General features: G+C 54.9%; 1 protein-coding gene across 1 annotated transcript in view; it reads right to left on the bottom strand.

Moving 5' to 3' along the window:
- Window positions 1-5,257, bottom strand: part of PDE2A (phosphodiesterase 2A) — a 366,524-nt gene extending 361,267 nt beyond the window's left edge. The window contains exon 1 of the mRNA XM_073333785.2: window positions 4,959-5,257. Within this exon, the coding sequence (XP_073189886.1) occupies window positions 4,959-5,026 (68 nt within the window). The 5' untranslated portion in view covers window positions 5,027-5,257. The remainder of the gene's footprint in view (window positions 1-4,958) is intronic.
- Window positions 5,258-12,654: the final 7,397 nt, after the last annotated feature.

Here is a 12,654-nt window from a genome sequence, read left to right as displayed (position 1 = left end):
TCACAAAACAATTCCCAGCAAAAGTCAACAGCAAGATTTGAAACCTGGGCACTCAGCACTGCCCTCCACCACTTGAGCTAAAGGAGCAGCTCCGTCAGCAACCAGCAGTAGTAGGTTGTTGTTCTCTTATGGAACAGCAATTAGCTGGGGAACGTGACACGCACTTTGCATTCATGTTATGTTTACACTATGGATGCTGCCCTGTGCTGGGAAGGAGGCAGCCACATCATTTCCTACCACCTCATCTAGGAACAGAGTCATTTTTGGCTCAGGTGGTAAAGCTCCCCTCCCTGTTTGAGTGCTGGCTGCAGGATGTAGTCATGACCAGTGGAGCAGAGCCCATACTAACTGACAGCATCTGCTGCAGTGTCTGGCCAGCAGCCGGCAGACACAATGGGATTAATTCCTTTAACATCCTACATTTGATTATTCTTCTGATTATTTGTTATTTGCAAGGCGCCAACAATGTGCTCAGGGTTGTACAGGAGACATAAGTGATTCCACATACCTAGCTGGATCCCTGTATCTAATACTGAAGGATCTGAGAAATGACCTAGTGTGGCTTTCCTAGGCATCAGAGACTTTACAGTTGGTGCATCCAGGGCTGGAAGCAAACACAGTGTCTTTCACTGGAAAGATGGACAGCTCCCTTTTCCAATGGTATCAGCTCTCATTCCTAGCCCCGCAGGGTGGTGACAAATCAGAAGAGGCCTTTAGCAGCCAGCATCATTTAGAATACCCCTGAGGCTGCTCTAGGTAACACCAGAAGCTGGATCATCCCTCGGCAGCCCTGGGGATTGAGAAGTGGGTGACAGTAGGCTTTGGAGCACTGGCCTGGTTGAACATCTGTCCCTCAGTTTGCTGATTCCCATCTTTCAGCTGAAGCAAACAGCACAAAATGCACAAACAAACAGGCAGCACTAAATTGTGCAAAATGCCCCGCTGGGCCTATCCTGCGAGGGCCTCAGAATGGAAGTTGATTTGGGATGTCTCTCCCAGTGCAGGATGGAGGACAGCTCTGCTCCAGATCCCCCTCGGGAAGTGCAAGGCTGGCATTCAATGAGCAACGCCTTACACCCCAGCTAAAGTGTGAAACCGGGTGACCCAATCTGGTTGGAGCTCTCTGCCGCGTGCTCAGCCCTACGTTAGTTGGCAGGCTCCGCTGACTTCAAAGGCTGCCTGGATAATAACGCACCGTGCGGCGTCCTGCTCGCTCATTCCGCCAGGGCTGGAAAGGGTCGCCCAGAGGAAAGGGGGGCTGGTTCAGTTCCAGGAAACGCTGGCCTTCAGCAGGTTTGCACTCAAGGCTTATTGAAAACCCCGCTGCGACACGGAGCACATGTGCCGATCACGCTGCAGTGGAGGGGTTCTCAACCTTTTCCCTTCTGAGCCCCCGCCGCCCGCTATAAAAACTCCCTGGCCCACCTGTGTCACAACAATGGTTTTCTGCAGATAAAAGCCAGGGCCAACGTTAGGGGGGCAGCAAGCAGGGCAACTGCCTGGGGGCCCACGCCACAGGGGGCCTCCACGAAGCTACATTGCTCAGGCTTCAGCTTCAGCCCCGGGTGGCGGAGGTTGGAGACCTTGCCTTGAGCAAGTCACTTAGCCCTATAAACTGAAGCAAAGAAGTCATGTTGAGCTGAGCCCCCATGTGACTGCTTTGAGGGAGCTGATGTCTCCAGTCCTTCCTCACGATCTTCCCCAGCCAGGGAGGACACCAGGCTAACACCTCAGGTTAATCTTAATACTAGCCCTGTACCTGTCTGCCTATGGCAGCTGCTCCTCAACCCAGCCCTGTTTTACTAATGATTGTTAATACATGGAAGCCTCCTTTTTTCTCGCCCCCCCTCCGGCCCCCGTTTCTTTGCCCAGCATCGGCTCCATCATATTGGCCTTGTCTGTGGGACCCCGTCCGCCAGCACTAACAACCCTTCCATAGCACCCTCCAGGTAAGGGATTCAAGGTTTTGTGATCATTTTGGCTGGCATGACTTGCCCACGGCCAGAGCCAGGAGCCCTGACTTCTAGGTCTGGGCTCTAAGCCCTCTGTCGGGCAGCATATCATGCCACTGAGGTGCCCCCGCGAGGCCTGGTGGCATCACATGATCCAGCACCCACCCAGAAGCTGCACCTGCGGTTGTAGTGTAGGGAGAAGGCACTAGACAGGAGATGTGAGTTCTAGTCCCAGCTCTGCCACTGACCTGCCGGGCAACCGTGGGCAGGGCACTTCATCTCCCCGTGCCTCAGTTTCCCCATCGGTAGCATGGGGGTGCTGACACTTGCCTCTCTCTCTGATGCTCTTTGAGATCTATGGACAGGTTGCTCCTGCCCTGCAGGGGGAGAAGAGGGCTCTTAGAGTGCAGGGATCAGGAGGAAAGCATCAGCTTTTGAGCTACTCATCCGTGGCCCAGTGCAACTATGGAGTTGGAGTGGGTGTGCTTGGCACCATTGCCTGTCCATGTGGAAGAAGAGTCAGTCCCATGCACGGAACGGCTACTGCGCTGACAGACCTGTGTCCAACAGCTCCTGGGAAGAGGGCTGGCTGTGGGTCGGACAGGCCCAGCCGGGGAGCTCACAGGAGAGGCAGGACAAATCCAAGCAACACTGGTACTCCGAGAGGGGTGCTCCCAGCACTCCATCCGCTATCCGTGCCCATCTCCCCGTGTTCTGCCAGAAAGGGAGTGATCAGGATCCCATCCTCGCTCTGCCCAGAATGGGGTGGACCAGCTGGGCACAGAGCAAGCCCCCTGCTCTCTCCTAGTGGGAGAGCTTCGCTGCTGGCCACAGCAGGCAGCTCACGAGCCATCCGCCAGATGGAGCCAGGGAGCTCGCCAGCTGGGAAGCAGCTGCACATGGATCTTCCCCCCCCCCCCCCCCCACCGCTGCTGCTGCAGACTCCTCGCCTCCCCGCTTCCAGCTGGGCTGGACTTGCTGCAACTGAAGCTGGTGCCCACTGCAAATGACAGCACAGGGTCTGCCTGCTGCCCACCGCAGCGGAGCTGGAGGGCGCTGGGGAAAGGAAGAGGGCAGCCTCTTTGTATGCCCCCCCTTATTAAAGCCGCTCGGGTCCCACAGCTCCCCAGGCACTGCTCCAAGAGCCAGGCTGGCTGGGAGCAGCACCCCGCTGTTGCTGCTGCTTGCTTTCAGATGCAAATCAGCTCTTGGGTAAAAGGGGAGCTGTGGCTTCTTGCAACACGCGGCAGTTTCACTTCTCAGTTTCCCCTCGCTTGCGACAGCGGTGAGACCTAGCAACACCGGGGCACGCTCGTGGGTGGGCACGAAAGATGTCAGCAACCAGAGGATCAGGGGACCGGCTGGACAAACGACTCCCCCCGGGGGGAAATAATTACTCTGCCTGGCACCAGAGCCAGCAGGTTTAAAACAATGGCTAAGGCGAGTGGCGCTGTACAGAGGGCAACCCACTCGGCGGGGGGCTGGCCAAAGGGATTCCATTCGGGCTCCTCGGAGAGGCAGAGGAGGGAGATGTTTGGGGCGACCTCTTCTAATAACAAGCCGGTCTTGAGCGGGCCTCGCTGCATGGGCTGAGATTGTTCAGCCATTGTCTGAACACGGGTGACTTACCCGGGCAAACAAAGAAACCCACACAAAGCAGTGTCCCTGCTGAGCGCACGGTGCCCTCCCCTTGGCACCATGCGGGACGCTCGCTGCCTTCTCCTGGCAGACTGCCACGGAGAGACAGCCCGAGGATCCAGCAGGCCCTCCATTGACCCTGACCCAGCCATGGCAGGGTGAAACAGACAGCGAGCAATTTAAAACTCCAGCCTCCTCCCTGGCTGCACAGGAGCGGCTTTGCAAACAGCGGGGAGACGGATCAGCATTCGCGTCCCACTCCCCGTCAGTGCCCAGCCCAGGCCAAGGAAGCTAACGATCCAACCCGTGGACCAAATTCGGTGATGAATCCTGCTCACGTGCTACCTGAGGCAAGTTGCACAGATGCTAAGAAGGCTGCCAACAGTTCGGATACGACTGACCGTGCCTGCCTCGGAGCCATCCCTCTGGGAAACGCTCCACACACCCGGCCAAGTGCCCCCCTAGGGTTTCTCGGGGGGAGTCACAGGAGGGGTAAATCAAATCCAGATGCAGAACTCAGCCCCTCCCAGGAAGGGAGCTGCCAGGTACAACAGTACCGGTGTCAGCATTCCTATAGCGTGGAAATGACAGTGTTTCCCACGTCAGTGGTACACTGAGAGTTGTAGTTGCCAGTGCAAAGTCTACACACACACACACACACACACACACACAGCCCTTTACAAAATGAGTCCAACATTTCTCTAGCTGCTCCCTGGGAAACGGCTCATGCATGTGCCCGCACAGGGCTGCACTAACCTGGCTTCCACGCCACGTCCATGCCATCCCTTCCCTCCTTCCACACAGGGGGGATTTGCAAAGGGCGAGACTAAAGCAACTGAAGGGAAACTGAGGCAGCAGGCAACCAGGGGGCATCTCGCCCTGCTGCGCTCCCAGCTGTTGTTTGAAGGGCTGAGCGAGGCGCCCGGAAAGCAAGCCCCCTGGATCTGCTCCATCCCACGTCCCCACCCGGTCCGTGTGGCATGGAGGGACATGTCAGAGGGCAGTGCCCACTGTGGAAATACCAAGCCCTGGCTCCCGCAACCCCATGCCCGGCAGGCAGCAGCAACCGCTCCAGCTAGGGCAGGTGTCCGGAGCAAGGGGTGGGCGGGGGCTGGCCAGACCCCCAGGGGAGCCGGCCCCAGTCGCTGGGTCTCTCTTCTTTATTTCTTACCCTCTCTCCCGGCTCTGAGACAGGAAGAACTTTTTCCTCCCTCCCGCTCGGTTTCATTCTCTCGGCTCCGTTCGCGGGCTCCTCTCCCCTTCCATCACTCGTCCTTTCCTCGCTTTCCCCTCTTCCCTCTGAACCCCCCCCCCCCGGCCCCAGCCAGCGCCCCCCGGGCTAGAACCCCCGGCGCGCCGGGCACTCACATGTCAGACGCGGCCGGCTGGTAGGGCTGGCTCCGGCAGAGGATGGAGTGGCCGCAAGCTTGGCCCATCGCTCCTCATCCTCTCGCCAGCCCGGCCAGGAGGAGGAGGCGAGGGCTGAGGATGCTGCTGGCCAGAGGTCCCGGCGCCCTTCTCTCTCCCGGCTCGCCTCGGCGGCGGAGGCTCCCGGAGCTGGCTCGGGGGCGGGTGTCTGAGGACGGGAGCCGTCACCGATCCCAATGCAGCTCGCTGGAGCATGCAGGGTGGGCGGGTGCAGCGAGGGAGCATGTGTGAGCGAGCGAGAGGGAAACACCCGCCCGGGCTGCCCCGCGGCGGAGCCGCTCCGCGCCCGCGGCCCCTGCAGCGCCCGAGGAGGGGGCTGGAGCCAGGGGCGGGTCCCGGCGGACGGGGCCGGCCGGGGGCGGAGGGGGCCGGGCTCTCCGCGGGGAGGGCCAAGGGCCAGCGCCTCGGCTGGGGTGGAGTTTGCTGATTGCAGCGGGGTTGGGGGATCGCCGGCCCGGCGTGGGGATGGGGGAGAAGCCTTTGTTCAACTCGGACTAACTCCGGCCACCCCGGGCAGCAGCGTGTGTGTGTGTGTGTGTGTGTGTGTGTGTGTGTGTGTGTGTGTGTGAAATCTACACACGCTGGGCCAGATCCTCAGCTGGTGTCAATCAGTGTGTGTGTGTGTGTGAAATCTACACACGCTGGGCCAGATCCTCAGCTGGTGTCAATCAGTGTGTGTGTGTGTGTGTGAAATCTACACACGCTGGGCCAGATCCTCAGCTGGTGTCAATCAGTGTGTGTGTGTGTGTGTGAAATCTACACACGCTGGGCCAGATCCTCAGCTGGTGTCAAGGGGTGTGTGTGTGTGAAATCTACACACGCTGGGCCAGATCCTCAGCTGGTGTCAATCAGTGTGTGTGTGTGTGTGAAATCTACACACGCTGGGCCAGATCCTCAGCTGGTGTCAATCAGTGTGTGTGTGTGTGTGTGAAATCTACACACGCTGGGCCAGATCCTCAGCTGGTGTCAATCAGTGTGTGTGTGTGTGAAATCTACACACGCTGGGCCAGATCCTCAGCAGGTGTCAATCAGTGTGTGTGTGTGTGTGAAATCTACACACGCTGGGCCAGATCCTCAGGTGATGTCAAGGGCTGTGTGTGTGTGTGAAATCTACACACGCTGGGCCAGATCCTCAGGTGATGTCAAGGGGTGTGTGTGTGTGAAATCTACACACGCTGGGCCAGATCCTCAGCAGGTGTCAATCAGTGTGTGTGTGTGTGTGTGATATCTACACACGCTGGGCCAGATCCTCAGCAGGTGTTAATCAGTGTGTGTGTGTGTGTGTGTGTGTGAAATCTACACACGCTGGGCCAGATCCTCAGCTGGTGTCAAGGGGTGTGTGTGTGTGAAATCTACACACGCTGGACCAGATCCTCAGCAGGTGTCAATCAGTGTGTGTGTGTGTGTGTGTGAAATCTACACACGCTGGGCCAGATCCTCAGCTGGTGTCAGTCAGGGGAGGGTGTGTCTGGGTGTGAAATCTACACACACGCTGGGCCAGACCCTCCGCTGGTGTCAAGGGGTGTGTGTGTGTGAAATCTACACATGCTGGCCCAGATCCTCGGCTGGTGTCAGGCAGGGGAGGGTGTGCTGTTGTAATCAGCCTCGCTCCCGTGACTCCAGCAAAGATCTATTTGACACCAGGGGAGCAACACTGATTGACACCCGCTGGGAATCTGGCCTGACAGCTCCCAATGTGCAGTGACTGCACTCCAGCCTTGGCGAGTCCCCTGTCTCTTCTCCACTCGCCTGGTTATTTCTCAGGGGGTCTCCTCCTCTCCACACACACACACACCCCCGCATCATCTCCCCCTCCTCCTCCTCACCTTCCCATCTCAATTCACCATGGACATTGCCTCCCCGCCCCGTACCCTGCTGCCCCACTGCTCGCTCCCTGGGCTGCTCTGTGTTGGGCCCTGCTCCCTTGCTAATTGCCATCAGGAGCGAGCCTGTCGATACGGGTGCCGTTAGTCTGCTGCTGAAATCGCTCGGACTATTATTAGCCGGGTACATGTTCATAATTTAATTCATGTGGTTTGGGGAGCCTGGCTGCATTGTTACAGCAGGCAGGAAGGAGTTGTGTGTGTAATCCCTGAGCATGCAGTGGGGGGGCTGGGGACACTGGTGGGCCAGGAGGCCCAAACTGAGCCCGCTTCAGCGTCCTAGGTCACCACCCCAGGTGGAGCTGTACGGAGATCCGCACGGGAGCTGAGCCAGCCTCGAGCCATCTCCCCTGCCTGCCTGGCACATGGTGACTGTCACTGGGCCAAATTAACCCTGCAGGAAACTCCACTGGCTTCCACTGATGGCTTTGTGATCACTGGTCCTGATCGGCTAAGAATAGTGCCCGTCCTGCTAGTTCTGTTCCCCCGTTCCCCCCACACCCTGCTGTTCGTCTCATCCATCTGCCGTGCCTTGTTTTATAGCATCCGTCTACGCTGCAGTCAGAGGTGTGATTGCACCACGTGCTATACACCAGCGAGCTGTGAGTGAGGCCGCCGCAACTGCAAAGCTACCCGGGACCTGGGTGCTCTGGGGCACACAGCGCCGTGAAACCGGCTGTGTCAGAACGGGAAGCAGCCTCTACAGTCAGACCATGAAAGCGGAGAGCGACCCTCCCGGGTTAGCTGCTGGAGGAGACTAACTGTGTCTGCCTGGCCCCTTCGGAGTTCCTGAGATCTTAGTTTCCCAGAGGATCTCCGCAGAGACCGGAGCGAGTGTGTGCAGGTGAGATCTGCCCCTCCTTCACCAGTGCCCAGCCTTGCCAGCGGGCGGACGGGCCGGCTACCTGGGTTCCCCTGGACGAGCCAGCTCTCCGCATCTTGATGATGGCCGTGATCTCGTCCTGCTGTTTCCTCATCTCTTGTTTGTCCACCTGCGAGGGGAGAGAAGGCCAGAGCCATCGAACCCTCCACAGCCCGGCAGCAGAAATGCCAGATGGACAACTTCATGCGGGGCCCAGCTCAGGGTGGGACACAGGCCTCCCGCATCGGTCCCTGGCCCCCTGCCCGTCACTGAGCTGTGCTGGTCTGGAGTCACCCACCTGCCCAGCTCCACCGGCCAAGGAAAGGCACTCAAGCACCTCCGCCAAATGGTGTTGAACTCCTAATAGGCCTTCCCGTGCTTCTCCCCACCTGCTCCGATGTCTTCGAAGTTGCCATGGCTTCATTGCTATTGTTACTCATGCGAGCTAGAGCAAAGCTAGTTTGGGTGTAGCACCTCCGATCACTGTGTAGACATACCCTTAGACTGCAAGCTCTTTGGGGTAGGCCCTGTCATTTACTGTAGTTTTGTACAGCGCCTTGCACAACAGGGCCTCTCCTGACTGGCCTCTGGGCTCTACCATAATCTAAATGTTAAATCACAGTCATAGATGTCAGTAATTTGCCATTGGTAATCTAGGGGATTGTGGACAAGATTCTGCTCCCAGGTAAGACTGGTGAGAATCCAACATAAAATCCACGGGGGCCTGGCCCTTAGCTGAAGTTAACCAGTGCAGCTCTGTGGAGTTACAATGATTTGCCCCGGCTGAGGTTTTTGGCCCGTTGACTTCAGCGGAGTCGCTCCAGGTTTACACCTGTGAAACAGAGACTGGCACCTTTTAATGACTCTGGCGGTGGTTGAAGTCACTCGCTGAGCCTGCTTTTCCTCTCTTTTTCAACGGTTTTTGCTCCTTGGGCCCTGACTCTCAGCACCATGAGAGACCCCTTTACCCTGCTAGAGTGATCACCGCATTTTAGAAATGTAGGACAGGAAGGGACCTTGCGAGGTCATCTAGTCCTGTCCCCTGCACTGAGGCAGCACTAAGTATCATCTAGACCAGTGCTCTTCACTAGTTTTGAAGTGGGGCCACTTTTTGGCCATAAACCTTCCTTGTGAGAGCCACATCAACCCGACACAGACGGCTGAACACTCCGAGTTCTTTGTTGGTTGATATGGTAATATTACCGTTATTGGTAATATTGCTTGGGGTGCAGGAGGGGGTATGGGGTGCTGGCTCTGGGAGGCGGCTCAGGGTTGCGGCAGGGGCTTGGGGTGCAGGAGGGGGTATGGGGTGCTGGCTCTGGAACGGCACTCAAGGCTAGGGCAGGGGCTTGGGGTGCAGGAGGGTTTATGGGGGGCTGGCTCCGGGAGGCTGCAGGTTGCGGGGGTGGAAGAGCTATTCAGAACCTGCCCATTGAAGGGGATGACACTTACTTCTGGCGGCCCTGGCCCCACGCCACTCCTGGAAGGGACCAACGCGACCCTGCAGCCCCTCGGGGGGGCACGTGACTCTGTGCGCTGTTCCCAGCCAATGGGAGCTGTGGGGGCGGTACTTGCAGGCAGGAGCAGTGCACGGAGACCTCTGCTCTCCCTGCTTACCCCCAGGGCCGCAGGGCTGCCCTGGCCGCTTCCGGGAGTGGCGAGGGGCCGGGGCAGGCAGGGAGCCTGCCTTAGCTGCAGCCCCCACCGCCGCCGGAGAGCGCGATCAACAGGGAGTCGCACTTAGGGTCCATGGGAGCCGCCACCAGCTTGCAAGCCTTGCAGTGAAGAACACGGATCTAGACCATCCCTGACAGATGTTTGTGTAACCCAGCGATACTCAGATTGAGCCTCGTGAGCCGCAAGTGGCTCTTTAATGTGTCTCCTGCGGCTCTTTGCAGTACGTGATATTAAAACACTGTGTGATTGTATTATTAACCAAACTAAGTTATTAGCCAATCAGAATGCTCTTACGAGGTTATTAACCAAATGTAGTTGATCAAATAATAATACTTGGTCAGTCATTTTGCTGTGAGAATAATATATATATACATAGTTAATGAAACAAGGAATTCACACGACTGGGACTCTTTTGGGTAATGTTGATCGCTAACTTGGCTCCTGAACTATTGAAGTCTGAGTATCACTGGTCGAATCTGGTCTTAAAAACCTCCAGTGAGGGATATTCCACAACCTCCCTAGGTAATTTGTTCCTGTGCTTAACCACCCTGACATTTAAGACATTTTTCCTCCCTTTCTATAATTTAAGCCCATTGCTTCTTGTCCTGTCCTCAGTGGTGTCAAGGCAGCTCGGTGTAAATGAGAATTGAGAATCTTCGTCTTCTGTGTTGCCACTCTCAGTCAGACTGCTTGTGATGTTATTGACACAAACTGAGACTGTATAGATCACTGTTGCACCCAAGGTCCTCTAGTGGCAAGAAATCTTGTATAAAGGGGGTCAAATAAGGTGTCTAAGACAAGGTTATGTTTGCTTGTTATGCTTATGCGATCTGGATGCATGTATCATTTTTGTATTTAAAGTTATAAGTATTGGCTCTATCCTGTCTGTAGTACAAACTTGTGCTGTGCTTCTGGGTGACACCCCTGACAATGTGGCATCAGCTCTGCCTAGGCTGCTTGATGGCCCATTAAGGACCATCAGCGATACAACTGACCCACTGAGAGAAGACAGACACGCCTTGGGACTCAGCAAGACGTGCAGGGACCTGCCTATGGACAGAACTTTAAGGTTTTTCCATGCCATGGGATGGACAGCTTGTCCTTGGGACAAGGAAAGCAGAGGCCACATGGCAAGACACTATAAAAGACTGCTGCATCTCCTCCCTCTTGTCTTCAGTCCTGCTTCTTGCCTCTGGAGGAACCTTGCTGCAAACTGAAGCTCTGAACAAAGGACTGAATGACCCATCCCAGCTGTGGATGGACTCCAGAGTCTTGATTTGAACCTGCAGTCTATTCCATCACTGCTACAAGCCTGAACCAAGAACTTTGCCATTCTCTACGCAAAAGAATAAATGGACACAAATCTGACATCAGGAATCATAACATTCAAAAACCAGTAGGAGAACACTTCAATCTCTCTGGTCACTGAATAACAGACCTCAAAGTGGCAATTCTTCAACAAAAAAACTTCAAAAACAGACTCCAATGTGAAGATGCAGAACTGGAATTAATTTGCAAACTAGATACCATCCGATTAGGCCTGAATAGAGACTGGGAGTGGTGGAGTCATTACAAAACCTAAACTTAATTTCCCCAATACTAATTTCTCCCTACTGTTACTCACATCTTCTTGTCAACTCTCTGTAGTGGGCCACTCTCTTACCACTTCAAAAGTTATTTCTCCTCCCTTGGTATCCTGCTGTTAATTGATTTATCTTGTTAGGCTGACCTCACGCTTGGTAAAGCAACCCACTTCCTTTCATGTATTTATACCTGCTCCTGTATATTTTACTTCATATATCTGATGAAGTGGGTTCTAGCCTATGAAAGCTTATGCCCAAATAAATGTGTTAGACTCTAAGGTGCCACAAGGACTCCTCGTTTTTTTTTGCTGATACAGACTAACATGGCTACCACTGAAACCTTTGCCATTACTGTATGTAATGGATTCCATTTAACCAATTCTAGCTCTCATCTCTATTTCTTTCTTTTTATGAATAAACCTTTAGATTTTAGATTCTAAAGGATGGGCAACAGCGTAATTTGTGGGTAAGATTTGATTTGTATATTGACCTGGGTCTGGGGCTTGGTCCTTTAGGATCGAGAGAACCTTTTTTTCTTTTACTGGGGTGTTGGTTTTCATAACCATTTGTCCCCGTAACGAGTGGCCCTGGTGGTGATACTGGGAAACTGGAGTCTCTAAGGGAATTGCTGTGTGACTTGTGGTTAACCAGTGGGGTGAGACCAAAGTCCTCTCTGGCTGGCTGGTTTGGTTTGCCTTAGAGGTGGAGAAACCCCAGCCTTGGGCTGTAACTGCCCTGCTCTAAGCAATTTGTCCTGAATTGGCACTCTCAGAAATGTCCCACCAGAGGCAGCAATGTTACACTGCTCTTTGTGTTCAAGGCAGTGATGTTGTAGCTGTGTTGGTCCAAGGATATAAGACATACAAGGTGAGTGAGGTAATTTCTTTTAAAGGACCAACTGCGATGGTGAAAGAGATTAGATTTTGAGCTCCACAGAAGACCTGAAGAGGTACTCTGTGGTGCCTGTGAGATTGTCTCTTTCTCCAACAAAAGTCAGTCCAATAAACGATATCCACTCACTCGCCTTGTCTCTTGCACCAGATAAAAGTGTGAGACTTCATGCCCGGCTGTCCCTGAGCCAGATACCCAGCTGGTGCCAATCAATGTAGCTCCATTAACGCCGATGGGCAGCAGCTGAGGATCTGGCCAATGCAGCTACACCGGGGTAAGACGTCAATGGGGACTGCTCATCGGCTTAAACACCATGCTGAGTCAGGAACAGACTTTGCCTGGTGACACAGTCCTGCACTGTTCCCCATCTATGGTTCTTATCTGGCGCTGCACCTTTGTGGTGTCTGAGCCCCTTACAGTCTTTAATATATTTATCCCCACAATAGCCCTGGCAGGTAGGGCACTGCTATTATTCCCATTGTCCGGAGAGGAAACTGAGGCACAGATCCTCAGAAGTGCTGAGGTGCTTAACGCCCATTGATTTCAATGGGCTAAATATCTTGAAGCATCTAGGCCGGAGAGTCTCGGGCCAGGTATTTATTTGTTCCTCAGCTCAGCATTGCAATGCCTAAGGGAGTTCGACATCTAAGACCCATTTTCGAAAGAGACTCACGCACTTCGAAACCTAACTCTCCGTGAAAGTCAAGGGGAGTGGCACAAAGCAGCCAGAGCCTCCCGGA

The sequence above is a fragment of the Lepidochelys kempii genome, chromosome 1 (assembly GCF_965140285.1).
Source record: "Lepidochelys kempii isolate rLepKem1 chromosome 1, rLepKem1.hap1, whole genome shotgun sequence".
Classification (NCBI taxonomy): domain Eukaryota; kingdom Metazoa; phylum Chordata; order Testudines; family Cheloniidae; genus Lepidochelys; species Lepidochelys kempii.
Note: the sequence above shows the minus strand (reverse complement) of the source record. Positions and strands in the feature narration are given on the sequence as shown.